Below are 15,635 nucleotides of genomic sequence, written 5' to 3'. Positions count from 1 at the left end.
TGCGCGCGCATTTGTATGCGCAAGCATGAGTTTGAGCTTGTGTTTTTTCATTAGCACAAAGTAGTCATAAGTTGATAAGTTGTAGTAGCCTAAACATTGGGTGTTTGTGTACATGGGAGGCTGTGTGTTGGTGGAAGAGCATGTGAGTTGGGTGTTTAGTGTGACTGGTGTGTGTTTAGTGGCTTAGTAATTGTGACAGGGTCAAGACCAAGCCATGTCACGCAGCCCCGGTTATATTGCAATTATGTTTTGATTCTGAAACAAAAGTGGCCGACAGTGGTTGCATTAGAATAATGCCTTTTGTTTAATGGGACTTGCTGTAACTCGGTGTTCATTCAATTAGTAAACAGGTCTTCCATTCAGCCTGGGGTACCCCATCCCTCATTTTCCCAAATGAGACACACCCTCGCGCCTGGCCTCCTCCCACCCCCAGCCTGCGGTGTCCCACATCGGGACCTAAACATTCAGCCTGCAGAAGGTCCACCCCCTCTCCCCGGCCTGTCCGTTTGATTGTGATTGGCAGCGTCTTTGTTCCATTGTGCGTAGCTGTCCCCTCTGATGAAGACACACAAACACACACATACACGCAAGCCTGCGTAGCTCCCCTCAATGCAGAAGGAAGAGAAAGATCTGTCTGCAGCCAACTGGTGTTGATCGCTTCTACACAGGCTGGGCCCTTTGGATATCAATTCTACACAGCTAGAGGGCCCTACAAATTACACCCACACAGCCAGGGCGCCCCTCGAAATCTCCTACACACAGCCAGGGCCCCCTGGAAATCACCTCCACCCAGCCAGAGCCCCCTGGAAATCCCCTCCACCCAGCCAGAGCCTTGTGGATATCCCTTCCACCCAGCCAGGGCTTCCTGGATATCGCCTCCACCCAGCCAGAGCCCCTTGGAAATCACCTCCACCCAGCCAGAGCCCCTTGGAAATCACCTCCACCCAGCCAGAGCCCCTTGGATATTGCCTCCACCCAGCCAGAGCCCCTTGGAAATCACCTCCACCCAGTCAGAGCCCCTTGGAAATCACCTCCACCCAGCCAGGGACTCGGCGAGATGGCCGACAGGCTGCCCCAACCAGGGTCCCCTCCCTGTCTGTCCCTGCCTCCACCTCTATCTCCCCCATCTTGGGTTGTCTCTCCCTCTGTGTGGATTGGGGATCCAGGACTGTGGTTGTGAGGGGGACAGCTGGTGAGGAAGGCTCTGGTGTGCAATGGGCCAGGGACCTGTTAGGAGGAGGCCGTCATTAACAGGGCTTGCCCCTCCTCAGGGATGGGAACCAGGTCACATTCTCTCACACGGCACCAAGCGGGATGTGTGTGTGAGGGGCGAGGCAAAAGGAGGGGGCTGGATGGGGAACCATGACCTCTTTATACCCATCAACAGATCACTAGCTTGGTCCACTCACACATATATACACACATTCACACATACATACACACACACTCACTCACACATACACACAGAAACATAATAGTAAGACTGATGTATCAATGGTCATAATGGCGTTTGATGAGTGTAAGGCAGATCTTAGGGTACTTTCCATCTCCATGGTAATGTAGAAACCCTGCCATCATTCAGTGGTGGAACACACAGGCTGTAGAAAATCCAGTCAAATCCTACCCAAAACATTCACTTTAAAGAACAATAACCTTAAACAAGACCTACAGCAACAACAGAAAGAACAATTATCATGTCTTGTATTTAATGAGATGTGTGGTGTGCCATTTGTAAAAGAATCCAACCCCTGCAGATGTTTCAATTAGTGAGAACAAATTGTGATATACTGCCCCCTACTGGTCTGTATGGGGTCCCGCAGGCACAACAGAAATGGAAACAACACTGTTCATCCCACCAAAAACTGAGCTGAATGCCTCCAAGATAATGTGGTCTTGTGTAAAAAAAAAAAAATTCTCTATCAGATATCAGGTTCAAATAAAGTTGTTTATTTCTAAATCAATGAATTACTTTCAAAAATAGGATATTAACATCTACTCATTCACAAAACTTTAAAAAACAAACTTTCAGCTTATAAAAAGATGCAGAAATATGATTCAACAGCAATTGAACATACAACAATACTATAATAAAGATTTACATCAAATCAAATGTACATTGAAGGCATCTAGTAGATTCTTTGTGACTCAGAGTTAAATACTGCATTGTACTGAGAGTTTAGCACAGCCTGAGTTTTAAGTTCATTGGGTGCTATGTTATGCTTTCAGTGTGATAGAGAACCAGTTTTTTGTTGCTATTCTTTATGTTTTGTTGTGTGCTTTTTTTATTTTTCCATGGACAGACAGAACAGACGGTAGGACAAACAGAAAGATGGGCAGACAGACATACAGACAATACACCTCAAAACCTACAAAGGCAGGAGCTGAGGAGATAAACGGCAGTGTTTGTGGGTAAATTGTTTGTGTGTAATCGTAATGAGTTGGGCCAGTCATTTTTCCCAGATCACATGACCTGACCAGGAAATAAACAACGTTTTCCCTGATCACTCGACCTGACCAAGAACAACTCCTAAGCACATGTATGATGTCCCACTTCTTTTTGCGATTGTTCATTAACCGAGTCTGTGCAAGTGTTGCCTGGCGAAAGCTTATCTTGGTTCTCTCGTGGTTACTTTCTCTGTTGACTACATGGCCCTTCCTTCGCCCAGGGTTTCCAGTCTAGTCTACGCAGTCAGCCCCCATTGGACAGGCCCATTACTGTTGGAAAGGGAGGGGGGTTTGGGGAGATGGCCAATGACAGGGTGCATCCAAAATGCCGCCCTATTCCCTCCATTGTGCACAACATTTGACCCTAGTAGTGCATAATACAGGGCATAAGGATGCCATTTCAGACGCACACACATCCTCCCCTCTCTCATTTTGGAGAGATGTGTGTCTCTCAGTTGGGTGAGATGGTGCGTCTCTCATTTTGGAGAGATGTGCGTCTCTCAGTTGGGTGAGATGGTGCGTCTCTCATTTTGGGGAGATGTGCGTCTCTCAGTTGGGTGAGATGGTGCGCCTGCGCAGGCAGCTGCAGGTCAGGCACTTGAGGATGCTCATGGTGATGTGCATGAGAGGGCCGAAGTTGAACAGCAGGTTGTAGAAGGTGTTGACCGATAGGCCGCCCGTCTCGTCAGCGTACTTCATAGCCACGATGGGCGTGTACAGGCTGTTGGTCAGGTTTCTGAAGCGAGGGTTCCTGGACTCGATGACCTTCTGGGTGCACTGCAGAAGAGACAGGGAAGAGGTCACTGGCTGCTCACGCCCGAGTTTCTTTTAATACTTTTAGTGTTCCTTTGTCTGGACGGTCAGACAGGCACAAATTTGACAATTTCAGGACTATCCCTTAGGCTCCGTAACGCTAGGCACGCTTAAACTCTCATGAACCAAATGTCGTGTGGAACAGGTGGTGTTCACTAACTTTGGCGATGTCCTCCGGGGTCTGGCCCATGGCCTCAAAGATGTCCTTAGAGGAGGGCAGGTAGACGTCTTTAAAATAGCGGACAGTGTCGGCGTCAGTGCCGGGGTACTCCATCTTGGCCACATCCTCCATCATCTTCGTCTCAAACTCAGTGTGCACCGGCCCGGGCTCAATCATAGACAAACTGGCCGGAGAGAAGACAAACAGATCCTTATTCAGCCACGACAGAATGAGACGGTTTCGAGTCACTGGTTTTGAGCACCCGACCTGGAAGAGGAAACAGCAGAGAAACTCACCGGATGTTGAACTTCAGCAGTTGGACGGCCATGCTTTCGCAGAAGCCCTCCATGGCAAACTTGGAGGCGGTGTAGACATCATTGAACACAACCCCTGCAGACAGAGCACACAGAATGAATGGTAGTCAGAGAGCACGGCCTATCAATACAGTACATGATGTTACTCCTTCTGGTCTGGATCTGTCTGGTCTGGATCTGTCTGTGCTGGATCTGTCTGGTCTGAATCTGTCTGTGCTGGATCTGTCTGATATGGATCTGTCTGGTCTGGATCTGTCTGTGCTGGATCTGTCTGGTCTGGATCTGTCTGGTCTGGATCTGTCTGTGCTGGATCTGTCTGGTCTGGATCTGTCTGTGCTGGATCTGTCTGGTCTGGATCTGTCTGGTCTGGATCTGTTTGTGCTGGATCTGTCTGATCTGGATCTGTCTGGTCTGGATCTGTCTGGTCTGGATCTGTCTGGTCTGGATCTGTCTGGTCTGGATCTTTCTAGGCTGCATATCTATCCATCCTACCCTGGAGTCCCATGACACTGCTCATGACCACGATGTGCCCCGCACGTCTCTTCTTCATGTCAGGCATGACCTCTTTGATCATCCTGACCACACCGAAGAAGTTGGTCTCAAACACCCGCTTCATCTCCTCCATACTGATGCTCTCCACAGGCCCCAGCAGGCCAACACCAGCGTTGTTGACTGGAGGGGGGTGACAGAGGGAAATGGTTATAAACATCTAGTCCCAGCCACCCTGTGTCACGGATACCCCCCCTGAAAACCCAGAGAACAAGGATGGTACGGTCAAAATGTATTATGATAATACACAGCTCCGGAAAGAATACAGAGACCACTGCACCTTTATCTTTCCTTTTCCAAAAATGTCGAGAAGGAAGGTTTTGAGTGAGGAACAGGAGGGTTAAAATTAAGAGACCACTGCAAATTGAACGCTTCTGTTCCTCACCCAAAACCTTCCTTCTCAACATTTTTGGAAAGGAAAGAAAAAGGTGCAGTGGTCTCTTAATTCTTTCCGGAGGTGTAGGTAATGTAGTGTAATAAATAATTCAATTTTAAACACTAATAAGGCTGATGGTAATGTAATTATTGTGTTATTAGCGGAACCCATCATTGTGTTTCAGATAGTGCATGAGTGAACAGTTAATATACACACATGCATTACAGTATATATAAATACTTTGGAGCTCAGCCTTTAGTCACAACTGATGTACAACTGTGTGTGGAATGCTTACATTCTGTTGCGTAATCCAAGCGTCATTGAGCAGACAGGTATTGCATTATTAGATATCACCACCAGGTGTCAGCACATGATTGAGATAAATAGGTATGACGTAAGAGTCTGCTGTTCTACTGTTATAAGGGTCAATGGCAGAGTGGAGTTGATTAAGTCAGGAGATTGTCTATGAATAGAATGACTATTATCAAGTTTTACTCTAGAAGCTAAGTCCACCAGTTGAGACAAAGGTTATGTATTTATCAGAGAGTTATGAGATGCACATTTACAGTGAACAAACGCTTTTGGTCTCTGTATGACAGCACATTGGATTTAGGGTGCCAGAAGCATTTGGACAAATTTTACATTATAGACAATAAAATAGTACTTGGTAATATACACTTTGCATGTAATGACTGCTGGAAGTTTTCAATCTCAGAGATGCTCTGCAAAGTCTGTATGTACTATAGCGATCTTCAGTTGTTGATTGTTTGAGTGTCTTTTAGACTACAGGACTTTCTTCAGGTGTGAAATGCATGCTCAACTGTATTCTGATTTGAGGGCTGAACCCTAAATCAATCATTTCCACTTAGGCCATTACGAACCTAATGATAGCTCTGGCAGTGTGTTTGGGTTCATTGTCTTGCTGCATGATTGAGAACCATCCAATGAGTGTAGAGGCAGACAACCAGACAAGATGTATCTGTATGTGCTAGAATTCATCATGTTGCTACTGACAGCAGTGACATCATCAACGAAGACAAGTGAGCCAGTATCAGTGGCGGCCATACATAACAACCCCTCATCCCAACCAAATTCACAGTTGTATGCCAGTTCCTTTTTTCTACACACTTTCCTCTCGCATAACCCTGGTACGTGTTAATCATTATCTCATCCGTCCACAATTATCCAGAACTCTCCAGGCTCTTTTAGGTGCTTTGCAAGCCATTCTGTTATTAAAACTAACTTTAAAACACCAGCTAAACTTCAAATGCAAATACAAGGAACCAAGATATGCCCACACGATTCAAACAAATACATCTACCTAATAAAAAGCAGCTGTGAAGCCAATTGTCCATATATGTGGTCCTTTCTAAAAGGGTCAAATACTTCTGGAGTTAAGAATATGTGGCCTGGGGTGGTTTTGCACTCTGAGACGCCAACTCCAGAACGCAGCATTGGCTTCCCCTTCCCTCCAAACTTTCACCACTGTCCTGTCTCCTCCGATCCACATAAAGGAGTAGGGCGGCCTACTGCTAAAATGTATTTACACACGCACACACCTAGATAAGGACAAAACCACTCCTTAACATACACACACTTCTTACACGCAAAAGGCGAGGCTGTTTGACTGACGGCTAAAGGTCACCTAATTGTCCCTGTTCAGGCCACATATGTTGTATACACAGCCACATGCATGAATGGGATTATTCACGTTGTCATTTCTAATCTCCATGGGGTGAGGAAGGCCAGTGGCTGGGCAGTGGAAGCCTATGGAGGAATATTTACCTGTGATGGTTTTTCTCATAAATGGATTTTTTTTTTTTTTTGGAATCCATTCAGTGGATTCGGTTTTTAGACTTCATCTTTTGGAGGAGGTTTTTTACAAAGTGTGTTGTTTAGAAGCAGTGCAGGTTGAATTGGGTTTTCACACACGGGGCACTTCACAGCTTAGACGTTTCCTAACAGAAACATGATAGAACGCACCAATATTAAGCAATAGCGTCTTGCATGCTTGTGCTTGTCTCTTCTCAACTACTCCTAGATTCTGCCCTCTCGGCCTCACCCAGCCCCGCAACAGAAACGACAGCTCGTGGGCTATCTTTGGTTTATTTCTAAACATCTCTGTGTAGCAAGCTAGTTTGTTCCAGCCCTATGAACTCACTGAGGACGTCGATATGGCGGTCCTCGACACTGTTAATGCACAGCTTGACTGACTCATCACTGCACACGTCCAGAGGCAGCAGCACCAGGGTCTTCCCATACACATCACCTGCTGCTTCCACCAACTTGTCTTTCCTCCTCAGGTCCCGCATGGTGGCAATCACTGAGGAAGAGGTGAGAGATGGGTGGGGGTGTGCATACAGAGGGGGGGGGGGGGGCAGAGGAATTGAGTGGGACGGAGGGGATGAAGATGTATAGAGAGGGAGGGAGGGAGGGAGGGAGAATCAGAGATAGAGAGGGAGGGGGAGGGAGAATCAGAGATAGAGAGGGAGGGGGAGGGAGAATCAGAGATAGAGAGGGAGGGGGAGGGAGAATCAGAGATAGAGAGGGAGGGGGAGGGAGAATCAGAGATAGAGAGGGAGGGGGAGGGAGAATCAGAGATAGAGAGGGAGGGGGAGGGAGAATCAGAGATAGAGAGGGAGGGGGAGGGAGAATCAGAGATAGAGAGGGAGGGGGAGGGAGAATCAGAGATAGAGAGGGAGGGGGAGGGAGAATCAGAGATAGAGAGGGAGGGGGAGGCAGAGGTAGAGAGATTGAGATGGACACGTGGTGAGAGCAATCTGTCTGATGTATTTTAGACAACATGGAACACAACGACCCACTGACACAGATCTCACTAACAGATACAGTACACACACACGCACACACACACACACACGCACGCACACGCACACACACACACCACAAAGACACCACACGCACTCACCACCTAACATACAGTGCCAGACAGAGTGAGACAATTCCACGTCAAATCCTTTTGTAGCTTTTTTAGCTTTAGGACAAGATTGTTTTGACATTTATTAAAAAAAGATATTTTGGAGAATAAAACAAACAGTAAAAGTGAGTAAAGGGTTTGAGGAAAAATATGGGGGTTTGGATTTTTTTTAACACAGAAGGTAGTTGAATGACACCATTTAAATCGAATGCAAAATGGAAGTCTACCAATTTGTTTAATTCACGACTGATTGCCTTTGAACTCTATATCTTGGGAGCCAATGACCTTAAGTTACTCTTTTTACCCTCTACCTAAAGAAAGGTTATCACCATGCCACTCAACCACTCCATGTTCAGAGAACAGTCGACCGTGACCTCTATGTTTATTTCAAGTTACACAATGGAGGTTAATGGAGGAAAACAGCAGCACAGTCCGTTACTAATCGGAAGAGCTTCTGTCCTTGATGAATGAAGACATCCTGCAATATCATCTGACCTAACCCCCCAATCACAATCTATGAATAACAAAAGCATGTAATAATGAAGTGAACAGTATAACAACTGCTCATATTTGCTTTACTAGGGACGGTGTGCAAGTGTTGGTAGATATGTTCGCAGATATACAGTACAGTACTGCCAACTTCTACTCTAGAGGAAATGTGTTGTGGGCGGACAATTCTTCTTTTTTTTTTCTTGGGCCATCAAGCCAACACTACTGTTCGTGAATGACATGTTCATGAGAAGGAAGTCTGTGAAGCAACCAGGAGATTTATGAGATGCAACAGAACAACAGTTGCATTGTTCATGGAGTTGTGCTGTAGGAATTATTCTTGGGGTTAGTAAAGATTCTTGAATAGAATCATACTTCCCAGAACTGAGGTTTCAGTCCTTCCAGTTATTAGGCTACTCAGAAGAACAGCGCAATATTTAATCTGGATTTTCATTTTTCTCCAGTCTAGTATCTGAGTTGCACTGGAAGCAGGTCAGAGTTCAAAGAGAATTATTCAATCCTGAGTACTGTTGAGGGAGCTGATAATCGCTTCTGTTGCGCTCTTCTATTTCACGGCAATAAATCCGGAGACCCCACTACTCTCAAAGAAAGAGAACATTTAAACGTAACCCTAGACTGACATTAATGATTGGATGTCTGTAGCTGGAAACTGGATGCCAAGTAACAATGTCCTCGTCGAGCCCTGAGCTCCGCTGAGCCCCGATGAAGACTTCAAACAAGCCTTGCTTAGTGTGAACCCTCGCTTGTACAGGTCTCAAACTTTGTCCCTCTTTCAACACTCGCTCCAGAGAGGGGACTATAGGCGCATTAGACACGGTATTAAACCGGGGCAGTGGTCTACAATTCAGCGCTATAAAGGGGGCTTTGTACGTGAGAAGTCACTTGAAAGAGAACTGGCAGTCTCTTTTATGATCCCCGCCTGGCAAGCGGCATCCTCGCGGAGCCGTACCCTGGAAACTCTGCTTTCAGATGATAATAGCTGAATCAAGGGGAATAGAGAGGTCTCACAATAGGAAATATTGTAAAACACTGCAAAGGGAAATGTAATCAAAAACGCGTATTTGCGCCAAGTTAAAACCTGCGCGTAAAAGTGGTCATGGATAGCCTATTGATGACCATATTTGTACAACTAACATTTTAGAAGTGTTAAAACGAAGACCAGAGTGATTTACCAACATTTCGGATCATGTTACTGAAGTTAAAGGCAGAGAAACAATGTAAAGAAAGCGCATTTACCATGGTAACGCTTCTTTTCATCTTTGGCCAGCAGGACGGCGATTCGTAACCCGATGCCGGAGGAGCAACCGGTGATTAGGACTACTTTTTGTCCACTGCTCGCCATGGCTTGTCCGGTTAGGTCGTGTGTTGTGGTCTTCTGCTCCGGATGGTTGTTGCAGAGCTAGCCCGACCACCGGACTTTAAAAACTAAAGCGGATCATGCAAACACAGCGGCCATGTGAGCGGGTAATTCAGTCACATGTCTGATAAAATCATTTAGTAAAAAAGACGTTGGACCTCGCAAACTCCACTGCCTGGAGAATTATAAATGTGATAAATGCTGCTTGCCCTGAATTGGTGAAAAATTGCGTTACTCTAATCTATTTTACTCTGAGTGTGCGTGTTGTTGGGTAGACTATTGATTATTTTACATGCAGTGTTATAGGTAATCCTACATTATTTGTTTTACTTTAACCGTAGTTATACATATTGCTTTGTTTGGCTGCTTTCATTTGTCACACATAAGCCTACCTGCAGTCCTAAACGTCCAACTACTTTTGACACAAATAAATATTGTAAACTAAAATTAGGAAATATTTATTATGACAAATCTAAAATATTTTAGAGTAGTTTCGTAGACACATTAAGCATAGTCCTAGATTAAAAATTAAGCAAATCTCCATTGACCTTCATTTAGTCCTAGACTAGGTTTAGTCTGTCCGCAAAACCGGCCCATAAACTGCAACCAGTCGATTGTGGAAACCTAGATTATCAGACTTTTGTTAATTAGACCAGTGTAAACCAAAGTGCATTCTATAGATAGGTGCAAAATCAATTAAAAGTCAAACACAAAGTTCAATGTATATTTTCCGACCCTTGAAACCTACGTAACCGTATTAAAATGTCACACTGGTCTCACTTCAACCGTCCAGTAGCGTTGTGTGACCTACATGCTTTTACAACGCAGGTGCTCTGCTGCCACCTGCTGGCTGAATGTATCGTTTTGCGCATAATGAAACTGGTTAGAAGGTTCTTAGAACAACAGACACGGTTGGGGCAGTCACAGATGCAGTAGTCCTAATGTGTTGCATGTAAAAAGTAATAATCAGTGATGCTGGTTTAATGGCTGTATGTTTAAAGATGCAGCCCTGGGTTCAACAGTATTTAAAACTCCCATGTTGGGATGGTTGTGTAATATGTTGTTTATTCAGTGGGTGCAAAATATACAGGCTTAGGTAGAATCACTATCATACCACAGTTAGAAAACTATATGATATTTCTTGTCAGGACACAAGTGTTCAATCAGTTTTGAGTAATAGTTTTGAGTTGATTTGGCTTGAATCCAGTATTGTCAGGGGAAAAATGGGGCGAGGCAAGGTATTAAGGTCCCTACGATAAGATTGTAATACCTGTGTGGTTTCCATATTGATGGGGTTTGGGTCACACCCTCTATATGACTACTGCATGGCCAAAGTGCCGCATGTTGGAATTCTTCATGTATACATTTGACTGACCAATTTTCATTTTCGAGGATGACCTGGACAAAGGCATTTAAATGCCAGACTAATCAGCAGGGCCCAATTAAACAACATAAGTAATGTAAGCTTAAAAAAATTATGAATAGAAATAGACAGAAATTAACAGGAAATTTAAATAAATACAGTGGTATACATGATTCAGCAGGAGCAGTTGTCTTATATCAGATGTTTTATTTCATTTTTGAAGGTGTTGAGCTTAAAGGTCTAAAATGTCAAAGTGTCAGCCAAAGGAAGAATAGGCTTCAGGAGTAACCACAGAGATATATCTTCCAGAGTGCAGGTTGCTATAAGAGTACTAGATGTTAAGAAGTTAGCTAGTACTCTTAATTGGGCACAGTACTCTAAATTGGGCATTTATCTAAAAGTGACTTACACATATTTTGGTACCAGTGTGTTTAGTTTTGTGAAGGGTGGCCCAGTTTACTTGGGAGGAAAGGTTACAGTGATGAGTGTTGAAGGGGGCGTAGTTTACTAGGGAGGAAAGGTTACAATGATGAGTGTTGAAGGGGCGTAGTTTACTAGGGAGGAAAGGTTACAGTGATGAGTGTCGAAGGGGGCGTAGTTTACTAGGGAGGAAAGGTTACAGTGATGAGTGTTGAAGGGGGCGTAGTTTACTAGGGAGGAAAGGTTACAGTGATGAGTGTTGAAGGGGGCGTAGTTTACTAGGGAGGAAAGGTTACAGTGATGAGTGTCGAAGGGGGCGTAGTTTACTAGGGAGGAAAGGTTACAGTGATGAGTGTTGAAGGGGGCGTAGTTTACTAGGGAGGAAAGGTTACAGTGATGAGTGTTGAAGGGGGCGTAGTTTACTAGGGAGGAAAGGTTACAGTGATGAGTGTCGAAGGGGGCGTAGTTTACAAAGTGGATGGCAGAGTGGTCAATTACATCTAAGTTATGAAGTAGCTTTTAGCAGCAAACCAAAATATTGTGTTGCCATAGTTGACTGGATGGTGGGGGTTAATTGTGTTGGCCAGGAATAGCTGGGGTTAACTGTGTTGGCCAGGAACAGCTGGGGTTAACTGTGTTGGCCAGGAACAGCTGGGGTTAATTGTGTTGGCCAGGAACAGCTGGGGTTAACTGTGTTGGCCAGGAACAGCTGGGGTTATCTCTGTTGGCCAGGAAAAGCTGGGGTTAACTGTGTTGGTCAGAAACAGCTGGGGTTAACAGTGTTGGCCAGGAACAGCTGGGGTTAACAGTGTTGGTCAGGAACAGCTGGGGTTAACTGTGTTGGCCAGGAACAGCTGGGGATAACTGTGTTGGTCAGGAACAGCTGGGGTTAACTGTGTTGGCCATGAACAGCTGGGGTTAACCGTATTGGTCAGGAACAGCTGGGGTCAACTGTGTTGGCCAGGAACAGCTGGGGTTAACTGTGTTGGTCAGGAACAGCTGGGGTTAACTGTGTTGGCCAGGAACAGAACTGCAGATGCTGGCTTGGTTATTCAGTCCTGCAACCTTTCTATTACTGATCAGATGGACTTACCTGCTGCCGCAGATGCAGAATGTGAGCTTAAGAGATCAGAAATGTTACTGTTATTTTACACACCAGTCTTCAAAGGTTACACATACCAAAGTACAGGTACAAAGTACAGGTACAACACACATTCCTTTTCAGAAATGTTATGCGCTCAGGACGGTTCTGTCAAACTTAATAGCGGTTATATTCAGTTAGTTGAATGGTTGATCAAGTTAGGTTAGGTGGGTTAAGTTAGGTTACGATGGACAAGTTAGGTAAGGTGGGTTAAGTTAGGTTAGTCAAGTTAGGTTAGGTGGGTTAAGTTAGGTTAGCTCTACTGTTTCTTCCAAGTTATTTATGGAAAGACCTCTACGGCTGAGAGCCTTCATTTGCCTTACTTCTCATTTCCATCCTAACTTTGAAAGGAGATATTCTGCCTGAGGGCAGGCATATGTCAGCTATGACTGGAATCCTGGATGCATGCACTAAGGGTCACGCTGATAGAGTGGACACAAGTTTAGCCTTGCTGGGAGAATTTTTACCACGAGCACATGATACAGAAGACATATGGCAGGAAATAGACGGCACAGAGAAATACACAGAGGAAACTGGTTGAGACAAACCTTTCTTATCAACACAGAATATTTCCTAATTAAAACGGCCCTGTTAGTACCATGGTTAGCGTGTCTCAAATGCATTTACACCCCTTGGACCTTTGCACTTTTTATTTGTCGCCACATGACACCATTGTCATCAATATAATGTGTTACAATTTTAAATTATTCAACTGCTGAGAGAGTGCTCTTACCCATAGGCTACCTTCTGCCCCAAAATCGGACCGTGCCAAATGCTTTCTCTACATAAGCTTGAGAAACCTACACAATTTTAAAATAAAAGGCAATGATTTTACAGGTTGCTAGCAAATCACATATTGCTCAAAATGTCATCAGTGGAATAATAAAAAAGTCAGCATTGCAATAATAGCTCATTAGCCATTCACTATAAAGCAAATTGAGAACGATCTTTCATTAACATTTTTAGTGACCTTTAACATGTATGTTGTGTGAGAGCGTAAGTGTCATAAAAAGAGCGTTATAAATCAAGGGAATAACAGATAGAGAGAACCTTTCCCTATGCTTTTCTTGTTGTTTTTTGTTAGTGTAATATGAACCTTTATTAAACCAGGGAATGCCCATTAAGACACCATTTTTCTCTTGCAAGAGAGACCTGACCCAGGCAGCAGCAGTAAGTACAGAACTACTAGATTTTAGGCGTCCAATAGAATGAACAACAGCCTGCTTCAGCCCACAGAAAACACATATTTCTCCTGAACAGTTTAAATCAGAGTTAAAAGGCCGCTCCTGATTGGCTGTCTCGTAGGGGTGGTGATGGACTTTTTGTATTAACAGTCATTTGTATTGCTCCCTTCATGCAATCATTTATTGCTCAAATAAATAACATGTATAGTTGGTAATCTTTCACTCTGTTAACATGCAGGGAGAGAATAAATAATACTGGCAGTGACAAGCATGGGTTTAGTTCTTAACATAAGGACAAGCTGGAACAGCTAGGGATTCTGATTCTCCTTACTTGTTTGGAGAAATAGGAGGGTCATATGAAGCTTATTAAAATACTTACCTAACAATCACGTGTTCTATGATGTCGCTGAGGATGCGTCGCTTGTTAGTTATCTACAGCCAGGATGTCACCTCGGCCGTGGCTAGCAGTGATAACAGGGATACGTTCTTCCAATAATAGTTTCAAGCTGATTGTCAACACTAAGCACGAGCTAGCTGGTTAGTCCTGCTGACTATTCTTACCCATCTGACAACAACCCAGATAGAGAAATGGTCCGGCTTGCAGATGGTCTGCCAACAGAGGCCTAACTCTGGCAGGCCAGTGTACCCCTCAACAAACGCGGACAGGCCAGTGACTCATTTCTGACCGATGGCTTACCGACAGCAGCAGGCTGCTGACAGAAATGTTCCTGCCCAGTCTAGCAGTTTGTTATGAGCATATTGCTGTCCTCTGTAATTGAATGCAGCAGCTTTTTTGATGGGGATGTACTGTTTATCTGTAATATCTCTTTTTCACCATGATGACAGTGACTGAGTCACTATATTGCTGTTTGGCACCATCTAGGCAATGCGAGCTACCTTTTTGAATATATAGACTCGGGTTATTCATGTCAAAGGAATCCATAAAAATGATTTGAGGAAATCCCTAGATTCCCATTGGTGCAGCCCTCCCCCCATTCTGCCCAATGCCGAGAGCTGCAAGACAGGTTTGTAGGCAACTGAAAAGTACCTAATACTCTAACAAATAAAGTGTTCAACAGATCAAAATACACTTCATATTGTAAATTCTAAGTAACCACCCTATTTGCACACTATTTGCATTCTCTCAACTAGCTTCAGGAGTGCATTTCATTTTTCAGGTGTACCTTGTATAAAATTTGTGGAATTTTGTTTCTTCTTTAATGCGTTTGAGCCAGTCAGTTTTGTTGTGATGTGGTAGGGTTGGTACACAGAAGAACATTATGTCTACTGTGGTAGTCCATATTATGTCAAGAACAGCTCAAATATGCAAAGAGAAATGACTTTGTGCAAAATGCATCAATTGTTATGATCAAAATGACAATGATGAGAACCTCCACAGGAAAGTAAGACCTACCTCGTATCCACTGGTGCCAAACACTGGTGTTTTACCCCAAAGTCCATGGGATTGGCATTGATCCACTGGCACGGACCGGTGCCAATTGGCCAGTAGGCCGTGACTGAGTAGCCCGGCTCTCACTTGGCACCAAGCCCCGGACTTCTGGACCTAGGGCAGGGTTTGCGGGTTGACGCTTTAAATGCTGAGAAAACACTGCTTGTTGTGCAATTCGAATTGCAGTGTGTATCATAAGCTTCTCCTGATGGGTTTCGTTCAATCTAATAAACAGATTGAAGGCCACAATTAATACGGCTGAACAATGTTGCTCTCGTTGGATTCGAACTGGGTTCTCCTATGTGACAGAATGTCTTTAACCACGACGCCACTAAGCTATACAGAGATGTGGAATATATCCCCATACACTTCAGAATTCATCTGGAAGCTTCTGTCTTCTGTCATGTCATCAATAAACACTACTGACACAGTGCCATTGGAAGCCATGCATGCCCATGCCATCACACTGCCTCCACCATGTTTTACAGATGATATGGAATGCTTTGGCTCATGAGCCATTCCAAGCTTTCTCTGTACTTGTGTCTTCCCATCATTTTGGTACAGGTTGACCTTAGTTTAATCTGTCCAAAGAATGCTGTTCCAGAACTGGACTGGCTT

The 15,635-nt window shown here is 44.4% G+C and overlaps 1 protein-coding gene across 3 annotated transcripts; it reads right to left on the bottom strand.

Moving 5' to 3' along the window:
* Positions 1–1,926: 1,926 nt before the first annotated feature.
* rdh8a (retinol dehydrogenase 8a) lies at positions 1,927–14,093 on the bottom strand. 3 transcript variants are annotated; one of them, XM_020050657.2, is made up of 8 exons: positions 13,947–14,093; positions 12,336–12,361; positions 9,339–9,527; positions 6,819–6,980; positions 4,225–4,404; positions 3,715–3,808; positions 3,419–3,602; positions 1,927–3,222 (listed from the first exon to the last, which is right to left on the bottom strand). In XM_020050657.2, exons 3-8 carry the CDS (start codon positions 9,442–9,444, stop codon positions 2,995–2,997), a joined length of 954 nt encoding a protein of 317 aa, XP_019906216.2. In that variant the 5' UTR covers positions 9,445–9,527; positions 12,336–12,361; positions 13,947–14,093; the 3' UTR covers positions 1,927–2,994. The 3 variants fall into 3 exon arrangements, with proteins under 3 accessions (XP_019906216.2, XP_010899490.2, XP_010899489.2); XM_010901188.4 differs by lacking the exons at positions 12,336–12,361; positions 13,947–14,093 and adding an exon at positions 10,008–10,095; XM_010901187.4 differs by lacking the exons at positions 12,336–12,361; positions 13,947–14,093 and having other exon boundaries at positions 9,339–9,894.
* Between the last annotated feature and the right edge of the window lie 1,542 nt (positions 14,094–15,635).

Source organism: Esox lucius, chromosome 11 (assembly GCF_011004845.1).
Source record: "Esox lucius isolate fEsoLuc1 chromosome 11, fEsoLuc1.pri, whole genome shotgun sequence".
In the NCBI taxonomy this organism is placed as follows: Eukaryota; Metazoa; Chordata; class Actinopteri; order Esociformes; family Esocidae; genus Esox; species Esox lucius.
This window is presented reverse-complemented; position numbering and strand designations above follow the sequence as displayed.

Excerpts from the sequence above, each read along its gene's own strand:
- rdh8a (XM_020050657.2), bottom strand. The coding sequence starts at position 9,444 with ATGGCGAGCAGTGGACAAAAAGTAGTCCTAATCACCGGTTGCTCCTCC. Across the intron at positions 4,405-6,818 it reads CCGCCATATCGACGTCCTCA|TCAACAACGCTGGTGTTGGC; the intron begins GTGAGTTCATAG and ends ACCCCCCTCCAG. Across the intron at positions 3,603-3,714 it reads CTGCTGAAGTTCAACATCCG|TTTGTCTATGATTGAGCCCG; the intron begins GTGAGTTTCTCT and ends CTCTCCGGCCAG.